A 15,723-nucleotide genomic window follows, 5' to 3' on the forward strand; every position below is an offset into this window, starting at 1 on the left:
ACAGTTTGACATCATTTTCTTTGAAAGACGCACAATTTTTCTTATTATTTTTCCAAAATAACTTCAATTTGATATCGCTTAGTGAATAAAATCAGTATTAAATACAGATAATTATGTTAATATCACGTGCTAGTAATATAAGCTTCATCAGTGTTTCTATTATGTGCTTTTGATAAAAAGAATACCCCCCTTTTTCATAAGTGTCATATAAACGCATCTTAAAATACCCAAGGTGCAAATATGCCCATGTGTGTATTTTTGTTCCCGGTGGCAAATTTGCATAATGAGCGAATGTTCGGCATATACGAAACTTATACGTTTCATGCGATGTCTGTGTTTCTTGTTAGTTTATACTAATTAATTTTAGCTCGATTTTGACGAAAGATGATAGCTTATAAGACCAGTACTGCGACCTTTTTGAGACGCCATTAGAAAGGACAACCGATGGGGATCGAACCCACAAGCTTTTGGGTGAGTGGCGGACACGTATTCCACTAGACCGCTCTCATCTTGTGGTTGTAATGGAATGTATTTATGCTTGAACGATTATTTCAGAATACCGCGCATCTATGGCTATCTAAGAAACAGGAAATTATACTGCATGAAAACGCAACGATATTAAACTGATTTAATTGTTTCGTTGTTGTATCAAATGCGACTTTTTCTTAGGCTGATGCCTTTGGATAGGGTCTTCGTTGAAAAGGTCGGCTTCTGGGAGTTTCCATTGTATTATTGTTAAGAGATTTGTCCATGTTACCTTTGGTAAAACACTCAAATACTGTTGTATAATGGGGATTGTTACCTGAGTCTAGACCAATATTGATATTAAAAGTAATAACTCACTTAATTCTAAACTGACCATTCCATTTCGTTTCATTTCTGAGAAATTGTTAAGGAAAGTATCATGTTTCATCTTTAAATATTTTGAGATCAGAACTTAAGCAGTTGGTAAAAAGCGTTAGAACCGGTGTTGTGTTTTATTATACATTACATTTATAAACAAATCTCTATTTTCGAGCGATTCTTTAAAGTGAACGGTATTACATTATAAAGGTAATGTTAACATTTATATTTACTCTTGGGTCAGTTAGTGTTTTAAAGTACAAAATATGATTAAACTGAATAATGATATACGATCATGCTGTCATATTTCTTCCGTTTTTATTGAAAATAAATAATGCTTCATTTTTAGACGATTTTATCTACAAACACACTTAGTTTGCTTAAGGTGTGTGCACGAACACATAATTCTTCCGTGAAATAACAAGAAAAAGTGATAAGTTTCCTTGTTGTTATAAGCGTAATATGTATATGATTCAATTGACACACTTATTCAAAATCAATACATACACATGTATAACAGACATCAATTTTGGCTGTTAAATCTTTAACTTCTTACTAATTTATGCATTCATGGAAAATTTTATTTACTGATAACAAGATTGTAACCGTGTATCTAATAGCAGAAAGAGCAAAACAATTAAATGATTGGTGAATGCTAAAAAATTTACTTACTGTGATCTTATATCGTCTCATAAGGTAGAAATACCGTGTTTTATTCACTTTTCTTTCAAATAAAACTCGGTAAACTTCATAAGAACCATCGTTTTTGACATTTTTTTTTATCCTTTTTTGGAATACTAATACAATATTATTAAATGTGGTAAATTTTATTTGGGAGTAAGAGTGCATCTTTAACTGGATTCTGTACAATATTGACTCTATGACCGTACATAGTTGTTCAAGTAAAAACCTGGCTTGTCGTATCTGGCTGAGTATATCCTTGTGCTGAGATCCTGATTGTTAAACATCTGGTTGCTGATAACTAGGCTGAGTATATCCTTGTGCTGAGATCCTGGTTGTTAAACATCTGGTTGCTGATAACTAGACTGAGTATATCCTTGTGCTGAGATCCTGGTTGTTAAACATCTGGTTGCTGATAACTAGGCTGAGTATAACCTTGTGCTGAGATCATGGTTGTTAAACATCTGGTTGCTGATAACTAGGCTGAGTATATCCTTGTGCTGAGATCCTGGTTGTTAAACATCTGGTTGCTGATAACTAGGCTGAGTATATCCTTGTGCTGAGATCATGGTTGTTAAACATCTGGTTGCTGATAACTAGGCTGAGTATATCCTTGTGCTGAGATCCTGGTTGTTAAACATCTAGTTGCTGATAACTAGGCTGAGTATATCCTTTTGCTGAGATCCTGGTTGTTAAACATCTGGTTGCTGATAAATAGGCTGAGTATATCCTTGTGCTGAGATCCTGGTTGTTAAACATCTGGTTGCTGATAACTAGGCTGAGTATAACCTTGTGCTGAGATCCTGGTTGTTAAACATCTGGTTGCTGATAACTAGGCTGAGTATATCCTTGTGCTGAAATCCTGGCTGTTAAACATCTGGTTGCTGATAACTAGGCTGAGTATATCCTGGTGCTGATATCCTGGCTGTTAAACATCTGGTTGCTGATAACTAGGCTGAGTATATCCTGGTGCTGATATCCTTGTTGTTAAACATCTAGTTGCTGATAACTAGGCTGAGTATATCCTGGTGCTGATATCCTGGTTGTTAAACATCTAGTTGCTGATAACTAGGCTGAGTATATCCTTGTGCTGATATCCTGGTTGTTAAACATCTGGTTGCTGATAACTAGGCTGAGTATATCCTGGTGCTGAGATCCTGGTTGTTAAACATCTGGTTGCTGATAACTAGGCTGAGTATATCCTGGTGCTGAGATCCTGGTTGTTAAACATCTGGTTGCTGATAACTAGGCTGAGTATATCCTGGTGCTGAGATCCTGGCTGTTAAACATCTAGTTGCTGATAACTAGGCTGAGTATATCCTGGTGCTGAGATCCTGGTTGTTAAACATCTGGTTGCTGATAACTAGGCTGAGTATATCCTGGTGCTGAGATCCTTGTTGTTAAACATCTGGTTGCTGATAACTAGGCTGAGTATATCCTGGTGCTGAGATCCTGGTTGTTAAACATCTGGTTGCTGATAACTAGGCTGAGTATATCCTGGTGCTGAAATCCTTGTTGTTAAACATCTGGTTGCTGATAACTAGGCTGAGTATATCCTGGTGCTGATATCCTGGTTGTTAAACATCTGGTTGCTGATAACTAGGCTGAGTATATCCTGGTGCTGAAATCCTGGCTGTTAAACATCTGGTTGCTGATAACTAGGCTGAGTATATCCTGGTGCTGAGATCCTGGTTGTTAAACATCTAGTTGCTGATAACTAGGCTGAGTATATCCTGGTGCTGAGATCCTGGTTGTTAAACATCTAGTTGCTGATAACTAGGCTGAGTATAACCTTGTGCTGAGATCCTGGTTGTTAAACATCTAGTTGCTGATAACTAGGCTGAGTATATCCTTGTGCTGAGATCCTGGTTGTTAAACATCTGGTTGCTGATAACTAGGCTGAGTATATCCTGGTGCTGAGATCCTGGTTGTTAAACATCTGGTTGCTGATAACTAGGCTGAGTATATCCTTGTGCTGATATCCTGGTTGTTAAACATCTAGTTGCTGATAACTAGGCTGAGTATATCCTGGTGCTGATATCCTGCTTGTTAAACATCTGGTTGTTGATAACTAGGCTGAGTATATGCTTGTGCTGATATCCTGGTTGTTAAACATCTGGTTGCTGATAACTAGGCTGAGTATATCCTGGTGTTGATATCCTGGTTGTTAAACATCTAGTTGCTGATAACAAGGCTGAGTATATCCTGGTGCTGAGATCCTGGTTGTTAAACATCTGGTTGCTGATAACTAGGCTGAGTATATCCTGGTGCTGATATCCTGGTTGTTAAACATCTGGTTGCTGATAACTAGGCTGAGTATATCCTTGTGCTGAGATCCTGGTTGTTAAACATCTAGTTGCTGATAACTAGGCTGAGTATATCCTGGTGCTGAGATCCTGGTTGTTAAACATCTAGTTGCTGATAACTAGGCTGAGTATATCCTGGTGCTGAGATCCTGGTTGTTAAACATCTAGTGTGCTGAGATCCTGGTTGTTAAACATCTGGTTGCTGATAACTAGGCTGAGTATATCCTGGTGCTGATATCCTGGTTGTTAAACATCTGGTTGCTGATAACAAGGCTGAGTATATCCTTGTGCTGAGATCCTGGTTGTTAAACATCTAGTTGCTGATAACTAGGCTGAGTATATCCTGGTGCTGAGATCCTGGTTGTTAAACATCTAGTTGGTGATAACTAGGCTGAGTATATCCTGGTGCTGAAATCCTGGCTGTTAAACATCTGGTTGCTGATAACTAGGCTGAGTATATCCTGGTGCTGAGATCCTGGTTGTTAAACATCTGGTTGCTGATAACTAGGCTGAGTATATCCTTGTGCTGAGATCCTGGTTGTTAAACATCTGGTTGCTGATAACTAGGCTGAGTATATCCTGGTGCTGATATCCTGGTTGTTAAACATCTGGTTGCTGATAACTAGGCTGAGTATATCCTGGTGCTGAAATCCTGGCTGTTAAACATCTGGTTGCTGATAACTAGGCTGAGTATATCCTGGTGCTGATATCCTGGCTGTTAAACATCTGGTTGCTGATAACTAGGCTGAGTATATCCTTGTGCTGATATCCTGGCTGTTAAACATCTGGTTGCTGATAACTAGGCTGAGTATATCCTTGTGCTGATATCCTGGCTGTTAAACATCTGGTTGCTGATAACTAGGCTGAGTATATCCTTGTGCTGATATCCTGGTTGTTAAACATCTAGTTGCTGATAACTAGGCTGAGTATATCCTTGTGCTGAGATCCTGGTTGTTAAACATCTGGTTGCTGATAACTAGGCTGAGTATATCCTTGTGCTGAGATCCTGGTTGTTAAACATCTAGTTGCTGATAACTAGGCTGCTTATAACCTGGCTGATGATATCCTGGCTGCTGATATCTTGACTGCTGATTTTCTGGCCGCATATATCCTCGCTGCTTATAACCTGGCTGTTGATACCCTGGTTTCTAATATCCTGGCTGCTGATATCCTGGCTGCTGATATCCTTACTGCTGATATCCTTGTGCTGATGTTCTGGTTGCTAAACATCTAGTTGCTGAAAACTAGGCTGCTTATAACATGGCTGCTGATATCCTGGCTGCTAATATCCTGGCTGTTGATATCCTGGCTGCTGATATCCTGGCTGCTAATATCCTGACTGCTGACATTGTGGTTGCTAATATCCTGGCTAAAGATATCATGACTGCCGATATCCTGGTGCTGATATCTTGGCTGCCGACACCCTGACTGTTGATATTATGGCTGCTGATATCCTGACTTGCGATATCCTGGCTGCTGATATACTGGCTGCTAATATCCTGACTGCTGATTTTCTGGCCGCATATATCCTGGCTGCTGATATCCTGGCTGCTAATAACCTGGCTGCTGATACCCTGGCTACTTAATATCTGGCTGCTGATATTCTGGCTGCTAATATTCTGACTGCCAATATTGTGGTTGCTAATATCCTGGCTGCTGATATCCTGGCTGCTTATAACCTGGCTGCTGATATTCTGGCTGCTGATCTTCTGGCTGCTGATATTCTGGCTGCTAATATCCTGGCTGTTGATATCCTGGCTGCCAATTTCCTGGCTGCTGATATCCTGACTGCTGATCTCCTGGCTGCTGATATCCTGGCTGCTTAGATCATGGCTGCTGATATCCTTGTGCTGATATCCTGGCTGCTGATATACTGACTGCTTATATCCTGACTGCTGATATTATGGCTGTTGATATCCTGGCTGCTGATGTCTTGGCTGCTGATGTCCTGGCTGCTGATGTCCTGGCTGCTGATTTCCTGGCTGTTGATATGCTGGCTGCTGATGTCCTGGCTGCTGATATCCTGGACGTTGATACCCTGACTGCTGATGTCCTGGTTGATGATATTTTGTTGTAGGTATTCTGGTTATTTTCCCGCTCCCCAAATCTAACCGTCACACAAAATGGACTCTATTAGATACCAGTATCAGCTGCTGAAATATATAATTACGAATTACAAAGAACAAACCGGCGTTGCGTTGTCTATATATAGAAGATGAAGTCAAGGTAAGGCACAAGGTCCTGCATGATATTCGATAAACAACACTGATTTTGACTTAGTCTTTAACTCTTGAAATTAAAGTGAACAGAGATCGTTCATATTTGGACGTTGCCAGTGATGGCCCCTATGCTTTTTAAGATGCTGAGTCCAGCGACTTGTCAAATTCGCCTTCTATATGAGGAGATTTACCATCGGGGGCAAATATGACGTTAACACCCACGGAGGTTAGTCTGGAAGTGGGGATATTTGCCTGTGTGGGTATTTCATATCAAATAAACGTTAAAAAATGATTTGGCCCCGCGATTAATTTTTTTGCGGATTTTACAGTTAATTGCAGACATGTCAAACAAAACGAAGGAAGTCAATTGCTATATAAGCTACTTTACCTAATATATCTAACGTTTAGTTTCTCGCCAGACTGTTTGTAAAAGGGCTTGCAAGTTTGACAAACCATGTTTATATATGAATTAACTATTTTTCGTTGTTTTTTTTAATTTGGCGATTTGGTCTTTCTTTCAGACTAATATGTTATCGAAATGGCTGGGACTGCTTAACCTTTACATACGTTGAATTAAAAGCTATCGCACTCCTATTTCAGTTTTTAAAAGCCCTGACCGTATCACGATATTTCTTTGAAAGAGAACCGTTTACATATTACTGCATACTCTCCCAAAATAACTGCAATTTTATATCGTTCTGAATTAAAACAGGTATATGTATCACTTTATATAGTGTCTGAAATCAAAATATATAAAATGCTTGAAATGTGAATAAGAGGCTTTTCTCAATGTTAAAATATCCTAATAAATAAATTCTAAGAATTGATGCTTAAAATAACATAATTATAATACATTGAGCACTTGAGTCAGTTGTTTGAAATCACTTATTTTCAGCAACGTTTAGGAATACAACCTGCGAACGATCTCCTTTAAGTTTATAACTATTAATGATGTCTGCATATAGAAATCAGCTATGCGTAGTTTTATTCTGTTTCGGGCATTGTCTAACATGTTGTATCTATAAGAATGAATAGTTGAACAATTTGATACTGTTATACATGATTTATTCATAAACTTTACAGAATATTGCTCTTTCAATGTATATTTTCAAAATGATATATAACTTATAATAATGACACATATCATTTTGAAAATATACAATAATAATATAATTTATAAGTGATACGCATCAAGTTATAACGTTATTCTGAAACTTATCTGTATGTGTGTGTTCCCTCTGTGTTCACTGATTGCTGATTATTACCATAGCAATCTTCTCGGTCATGGTGTCAAAAGAATTTTTTAACAGCTTCAGGAGTTGTCATCCTTGGTCTTGATACGGTAGTCGCAGGAAACGACCACACCTCCCCATGTTTCATGTGCTACAGGCAATGGTGGCAAACTTTGTCTGGGCTCACATGTAGCTAGAGCAGTAACAGAATCATTAGTTTGTCAATTTTGAACCAAGCCGCTCGTTACACGACCCACGGGAATTACCAGCTATGTCACTTAGTTTCAATTCTCGACTTGCCTCAGTACTTGTGCTGTGTATTCCACGTGGACATGTTTCGAAACCTAGCTGTCAGATTAAGGCAGCATTTTCGACATGCACATTAGTATATATTTGTACATGTGAGTTAACATTCATAATGGTACTAAGAGGTGGCTTAATTGACCTGTAAGCGATGGTACCCTTTAATAACAGTACCCTTTAATAACAGAGTCAATTATCTGTAAATCGATCAAAGCAGACATTAATCACTTGTAGTATGTACATGTTCAAGATAAGTGACAGTTAATATTTTAAAGGAGGTAAAATCAATAACTTTTTACTGATAAATCTAGAAGGGCCTCACCAAACTGATTCTTACGAAACAATTTTTTTGTGTGAACCGGAACTGGCAAACTTGATTATGGAGGTAGTAAGTGCAGTCGATTGGAATATGAAACGCCTGACAATGAAAGAACCACCTGAATTTAAGATCAATTTTGAGTTAAACTATTCCACGCATAAACTGTTTTCTATTTGCAGATCAGCGTGATGTCATGCCATACATTTGCTGACTTTTGTGAAGATGAACCGGAAGCGGAAGTGACTGTTGAGCTTCGACCTTTCAAGCATCAGGTGGGAGGTCACTCTTGTGTGCTCGAGCTCGGCTCTGACGTTATCTGCAAGCCACTCTTTCAGCAGGAACAAACGTTCTACAAACGCGCTCCTGAGTCGTTGAGATGCTTTATTCCGCGATACTTGGGTGAGAATAGTAACAAATACTCGAGCACTATCGCGGCTGTCAAAGACACGGCTGAATGTGTTTTATTGAATGTTATATTCTCCTTTCATTTTTTTTTATTGCAATTGTAAGTGTTATTTCGTTAGATGTGTATTTTGCCTAGAGTGTTTAAAAGGTGTGTGATTAGTAGTAGTAAGTATTTATCAATATTTTTGCAACAACGTCAATAAATGGGGTTTTTTTATAAATCATCTGATTGAAAAAATTGTGTTGCTGCAACACCGACGTCCATACTCTGAGTACAACATTAACCTTGATCTTTATTGATGATATTGTCTATAAAGCGATACAACTTGTAAAAGACCTTAACGAGCACGCTCGGTCAATTTTGGAAACACGTAAATATCAGGGCTATGACGGGTTTCTCATATGACTAAATAGCAATACAATATTGGTGTGGAAAATTTTAACCACAACTTTCTCAATCGTAGAAATGTTCTCGGCCATCTGCGGAATGCGTAAATAAGGAAAATACTATCCAGACCTTGACTGGTGCCTTGCGTTATCGCCGATAAAATAAATATCAATTAAATTTTAATTGAGCAATTATTTGGTGTTGTGGCACTTATATTTTTTTCAAATGAATTTGTGGCAGCGAGCGGTTGTCTGTGATAGATGCCAACATCATCACTGAAACTGCATTTTCCTGGCGAACCATATATATATCATGCACTCGAGAATATATCGTGGTGTTGTCTCCAATGTGGAGTACCGAACTTTGCCACATCAATATTTGACTATCGATGACAGTTCAAATAGTTACTCAGCGCTAGGTGATAGTGTTTCAAGTCCATCCGCCCCCACAGTACGGGAATGCCGGGTTCATCTTCACATTTCTCCACGTCCATCAGTAGCCAGGCTGAACCAAAGACTAAACTGAACAATGTAAAAGTTCTCGTGGTTAACTTACAAAGCGCTAAGAACAAGAAATACAAAACTTACTGGACACAGCAGACCCTTATAAACTGATTGGTACAGAAACCTGGCTACCCGCGTCCTATCAATCCTCAGAATTCTTCCCACGCAACGACAGGGCTGACGGCTATGGTGGATTCCTTTGGCGATCAGGCGCTCCTTTATTATCGACAAAATTGGACTACATTCTAAGATCGAAGCAGTTTTTGCTGAAATCCCTTTCGAAGGAAATCAATAATTTCAAGTAATATCATACAGACCCCATGATGGACGAATTCAATATATGCAAGACTTAGGTTCTACACTTTCTGATCTAAATACAAAACACCAAAAAAAAAAAAACAGTCGTATTGGTTGGTGGTGACACAAATCTTCCAGATATTAAATGGAAAAACCCGAGCGCAAAAGGCGACATATACAGTGGTCATGTCAACAATATGTTTTACAGTGTATAGAAGATATTGGAATCGATCAATTAGTATTAACGCGACAAGATATTATACTCGACATGTTCTTGACGAACCGACCATCTCTCATAAAGCGGCGCACAACTTTACCTGGTTAAGGGGATCATGACATTGTCTACGTTGACTCTCATATTAGACCACAAAAGACAAACCAAATCGCAGAATATCCCCTAGTGGAAAAGAGCAGATTTTTTTATTAACTGAAACGGAATGCAAATGAATTAAGTAATGATTTCATTCCAATATTTAGACTCGAAAGCGACATCCAGAACATGTGAGATTTGTTTAAAAACATACTTGCTGACTGCGCACCACCTAAGATGAGATGAACTACATACATGCAGCCATGGATTAACAAGGAGGTCAACAAGGCTAGTAACCGTAAGAAAAAAAGTTTTGCGAAAGCAAAGAAAACACACAAGCAGCCAGACATTGAATAGTACAAGAAATAATCGAGAACGGCATGTAAAACTTCCAACAACACCGATGTTCAAGCTGTTGTACTACAGGGAAACTTCCTATGATGGTACTGTTCCTCCTTCACATAACCGACCTGCAACAGACAGTCCCACCAATTCATCCGTACGTCTCTTCAGTGACCACTGTGACCTACATAGAAAGAGTACATTAAAGGAATACACCAAAGCACTTCAGGCCGACCATGGTCATACCCAACAATGGGAAGCCGATTGGATGATGGAATTTCACCCTATGAAGTGTAAAGTCATCCATATACTTACAAAGCGCAAACATATCAACCACAACTATATTATCCATGGTCATACCTTAGAGGTCGTGAGCAGTGGCAAATGCCTTGTAATACATTAACATACGTCTTTAAGCTAGAACACTCATATCAACGACTTAATCAATCGAGTAATTTTACTAGATCCTTTGTATAGGGAGACACTTACAAGTAGACAAACACCAATGAGCTATTATGCTATACGACACTTTTTATGTCCTTACCAGAGTATTCCAGCGTTAAATGCTACCCGCATACATGATAATCATTGTAATGTTGCCATAAGGTAAAGACTCCAGTTTAACGCGGCAAGATAGCATTTCACAAAACTTAGCCATTGTTCCGCTAGAGCATAAAGGGAAGAAACTAATCAAAACGCCAACCTTCTGTCTGTGTTTTCAACATCAATATAATAGTTGTCTTACTAACTGCATTATCATATTTTGTGACGTCCCAACCTAGTTTTACAATGTAAAAGAGAGCTTTGGTTAAAACTAATACGTTAACGAGTACAATGGTTTATACAAATCGTACACATAAGTAACTCAGTTCAAAAGTAGATATATAGTCTTAATAATCACAACAACATTCTTCTATTAATGACCTAATTAGGAACTTGCTTCCAAAGTGGTATAAAATGTGGTTATTTAGATACATCGTTTTTTGTAAGGTTAAGCAATTTATTATTATTTTTCGTTTGTCAAAATAAACCTGTAAGTTATGTATGTTCATGTGTATGTAAATAAATGAAGTATATTTTGAAAAAATCTTAAGGCGAAACAAGCATCACGTGTGACATCACCAAAAACCAGAAGTGCTTTGTTGCAAAGGTGTCACGCGAGCTCCTGTCACCAGGGGAGATAACTGAGAGATGTGCTTCCGGACTTCAGGATTTCATTGCCACCAGACGTCGGAAAAAGCATATCAGTTTTGAAAAGTAAGCTTGTTTTTGAACAAAAGAAGTTTGTTTAACCAAATTAATATTAAAGTTATTTTCGTGTTCATCGCGTAATATAGTCAAACCAGAGGTAATTATTTCGGAACTTCAGATGGAAAGTTATTCCAAAAAACTTAACCACAATTATTTTCTAATCCAAACTTGAGTCAGATGCCTTTGTGTGATCACACAGTTAATCGAACGTTACTTAAAAGTTGAACAATGTCATATATGTTTAACCTGATTGAATTCATCTCATCTGTAACACAGCTATATATGCTGACATTTATTTGATTCAATGTCTGTTCACATTCGATGAATCATATTTAATGAAGCCCGAGCCCTCCAGCCTTGAGTTATTCGTGCATTGAGGTTTAAATCACACGACACCAAAATTTTAACTAAACTCGCAAAATACTATTGTTTGGAGTTGTGTATTGACAATACATACAAATTATTTTGTTTCAGTGAGGCTCCAACCCTCGCAGCCTGGAGTAACTCGTGCATAGGGAGACAAATCACCCAGTACGGGTTCTGGGCCAACAACAAACCGCAAAGTATCCTTTCTGGTTGAAAACACGTACTGAAAACAAAGCTTCCAACGCTACCTTTTTAAAAAAGAAAATATTGAACAAACTGTTTGAAATACCCCGTGCGTCTGTTTGTGTGTCTCTGTTTTGACAATATCGGCGTACGATTTATTTTCCGTGTTTGCAATGTGGATCGAAAATGCCACAATCTAATAATGTGCGTGGCCGAAAACACTGCAAGCCTCATTACCCTTAAATAAATAACTGCTACTGCTCGTGCTATATGCTCGAAAAACCGATAAACAGTGTTCCATTGCATTTAATAAGCGTTGGCGTTAGACTTTTAAATTTGGCCTAAATATATCATGGAAGAACACTACCCCGGAGGCACGAAATTAGCTATGGCGGTTTTGATAGAAACTGTTAAATATACTTAACCGTAATTCAGAATTCATCATGCTTGAAAACCTTGTAAAAGACTACAAACGTCCCTGTCTGATGGACCTGAAGATGGGAAAACGGCAGTTACGGGCGGATTTAGACGCAGAAAAACGGAAGGTGCTCGAGACTAGATGCGCGAGCTCAACTTCCGCTAAACTGGGTTTCCGCATTTGTGGAAGTCAGGTGGGCTTTTGCTAATGTCACGTGACAATGATTTTAACAAATACCATTTTGGTTTTCATTTCTTACAGTATCAAATGCGGGATTTAATTAAACTTTGATAAGATAGCATGTTGATTGTGTTTCAAGGAGTCATCTTTTATATGATTACTGAAAATAAACCCAATTAAATTTGGGGCATTTTGCCTCATTTTCAATTTTTAAGAAGTAATTATATAAGTCGACAAAGCCATTATTGCGACTTATTGGTTATTTGACGATGTGTATTTCACTGAATCCATTTCATACACGACTTTTCGTGTTCCTTTTTTAAAATTTATATAAAAAGTCTTATTATTCAATATTGGTCAACTGATTGTTTGATTGGCAACTGCTTGACTAGTCAATTGCAATACCTATCAATTTAGATCATATGTTATTGTGGTTAGAATTGCGTGTGTATGGCCGTTCTGTATTCCAGAGTTACAAGAAGACTTCGGATTCCTACACTTTCAACCAGTACCACAGGCGTAGGCTGAACGATACCGAAACAATAGAGGAATTGAAACTGTTCTTCCATAACGGGGCGGAGTTGCGAACCGACATCATCTTGGCCCTGCTTACCAAACTTGCAGAGCTAGAAGGGGCTCTGTTGAAAGAAAAATATTTAGATTTACATTCTTCTTCGTTATTGTTAATTTACGAGGGTATGACGGCAACTGAAAAGAAGCCTCGCATTGAAAGCAGAAAAGATGCCCATGCGTCTGATGCATGTGAAATGTCCCCAGGTAGAAAGCACGGAGAAAATGTTAACCAAGTTGATAAGACCGAGCGTTCATGTAGTGACAGTGAGCTTTGTTCGCAATTAGTCACCCTATCTAATCAGCAGGAACATAACACAAGTCAAAGATCCCATATCGATTTTGAGCCGGATTCACCGGAGTGCAAAGTCGATGTCCGACTTATAGACTTTGCGCATGCCAGTGAGTCGTTACAGAAATTTTGCGAGAACCCTATTGTGTTGGGGTTAAAAAGCATTCAAGTCATTCTGCGCGACGTTTTTCAGTCAACATAGTAATACTAAATGAGTTTTGTGTGGGCTTTTGACGAATGCTATTAAAACAGTTCAGTCGATGCTTCCAAAAAGTGACACCATAATAAGTGATGCCATGTTTATTAATATATTACATTTACTCTTTTTTAAATATAAGATATTTTATTTCAATGCTTAACCCAATGCAATTCGTCATTAGTAGTGAAAGGAATTTTATTTGTTAATATCTTTATTTTGGGTATTTTGTTCTATACATTTTAACAAAGTCATGTATTTTTATACCACTTATGTATTGCTCTGTTATATGCAGATGCTTTGATAAACAATGTTTCACTTATGATTGATATTTCACTGGAATGTCGATTTGCATGACAATATTTCTAGGACATCATTTTATTTATTTTTCTTGACAAATGACAAGTTAAAAAGTTCGATAGAATGATGATATACGAAATACCAGATTTCGACAAAGCGATTTTACACTGTAAAAAAAAACAAATCTTGCACTGTCCTAGAAATGGGCAGCAAGTGGTATAAATGTTCATCTCTGACCCATGAGGTTATTGGTCCAAACCCAGTCAGGAGAAAGTTCTCATCGTCACACAAAATTGACTCTATCAGTTGTCCGCCTTTCTAAAAAAATAATACGAACTATAAATAACAAACTAAAGACATTGAGGACCATCATGGCGTTCAATAAACCATTGTGATTCAGTATGAATTAAAAGTGTTTCGAGCTTGACGCTGCAAGCGATAGTCTCTTGGTAATTAAATGTGTAAAGATGCCGTTTGGCCTTTGTAACAGTCAGGCCACTTGCCAAAGATCCATTGCGATAATATTGAATGAAGTTTAATGTAGTGCGATTTACCTGGAACTCCAGATTTACAAAAGGTTATTTAAGAAACACAAGCACATAATTTAATTCAATACTACAATAAACGCATCAATTTTAAAATATATATTTGCTCCGTCCTTTTCTTAATATTAAGTTAATACTAAATGGGACATATACATGTAGATTTGATAACACATAAGCGAAAATACATTTGATAACAACTACATATAAACGGAAATACATTTGATAATAAATACACATAAACGGAACTACATTTGATAACAAATACATATAAACGGAAATATAATTGATAATAAATACACATAAACGGAACTACATTTGATAATAAATACATATAAACGGAAATACATTTGATAATAAATACACATAAATGGAACTACATTTTATAACAAATACACTTAAACGGAAAAAACACATCTGATATATAGTACACATAAAGGAGAATGCATTACATTTCATTCATTCTTGTAGTCGCCCGTAAGAAACGTCACTGCTCTACGTCGGGCCGCTTCTTGTTAAGCAGATCACAGTACTCTTTCTGTGTGTAATAAAAGTCCTGATGTTGTTAAGACCACTCTTGAAGAAGAACGTAACATGTTGATAAACTGCTCTACTTTCAGTCAAATGCAGGCTAACCCAGGCAATTTCAGTTGGCTCCAAGTCTGTTAAATAAATAAAGCAATTTAACATGATTAATCACACTATTGTTTGCGAAGAACAAGTCAAACATTTAGGAATTGAGGTAGACAGTTTAATTAATTTTGATGCCGAGGTTTCTCAAATGTGCAAAAAGAAGCAGTTTAACAACTCAATATCCTTCTAAGACTAAGCAAGTTTCTGACAATCGATACTAAGTTTATTATTTTTAAATATAAATGTTGCCTATTTAAAACTATACGCTTTTATTCCCAAGTCACCAGTTCGTTGTTATGTATGTATATTATTCATTTCGGAAAATAGCTAATTGAGCTGATGTTTCTTGTTGCCATATACTCGACATTAAATAAAGATTATTGTACTCGTATATTGTACTAGTTGTCGGATATTCCTACTGGTATAAAGGTACCTGGCGGTGGATGTGTATTTTATAATGGGCCTCATCATGCTGGTGTCGCACTAATGAAAAATGCACAGAAGAATACTAAAATCATGAGTAAAATTGTGTTTGTTAGAAAAAAAAATCAAAACTGTTCAACAAACTGTTGGTTGGTCGGATTGACCAACTCAACCAGTACAGTACACATATTTGATCTGGCTGACTTAACAATTCTTCGAGG

General features: G+C 37.5%; 1 protein-coding gene across 1 annotated transcript; it reads left to right on the forward strand.

Moving 5' to 3' along the window:
* The first annotated feature begins 948 nt into the window (after nucleotides 1-948).
* Nucleotides 949-14,619, forward strand: LOC128241616 (inositol hexakisphosphate kinase 2-like). The gene is made up of 6 exons (XM_052958629.1): nucleotides 949-1,053; nucleotides 8,083-8,302; nucleotides 11,243-11,405; nucleotides 11,874-11,962; nucleotides 12,384-12,559; nucleotides 13,017-14,619. Exons 2-6 carry the CDS (start codon nucleotides 8,092-8,094, stop codon nucleotides 13,608-13,610), a joined length of 1,233 nt encoding a protein of 410 aa, XP_052814589.1. The 5' UTR covers nucleotides 949-1,053; nucleotides 8,083-8,091; the 3' UTR covers nucleotides 13,611-14,619.
* Nucleotides 14,620-15,723: the final 1,104 nt, after the last annotated feature.

Source organism: Mya arenaria, chromosome 7, assembly GCF_026914265.1.
Source record: "Mya arenaria isolate MELC-2E11 chromosome 7, ASM2691426v1".
Lineage (NCBI taxonomy): Eukaryota > Metazoa > Mollusca > Bivalvia > Myida > Myidae > Mya > Mya arenaria.

Coding starts and splice junctions, on each gene's coding strand:
- LOC128241616 (XM_052958629.1), top strand. CDS start 8,092: ATGTCATGCCATACATTTGCTGACTTTTGTGAAGATGAACCGGAAGCG. Junction 8,303..11,242: donor CTTTATTCCGCGATACTTGG/GTGAGAATAGTA, acceptor AAAAATCTTAAG/GCGAAACAAGCATCACGTGT. Junction 12,560..13,016: donor TCCGCATTTGTGGAAGTCAG/GTGGGCTTTTGC, acceptor TCTGTATTCCAG/AGTTACAAGAAGACTTCGGA.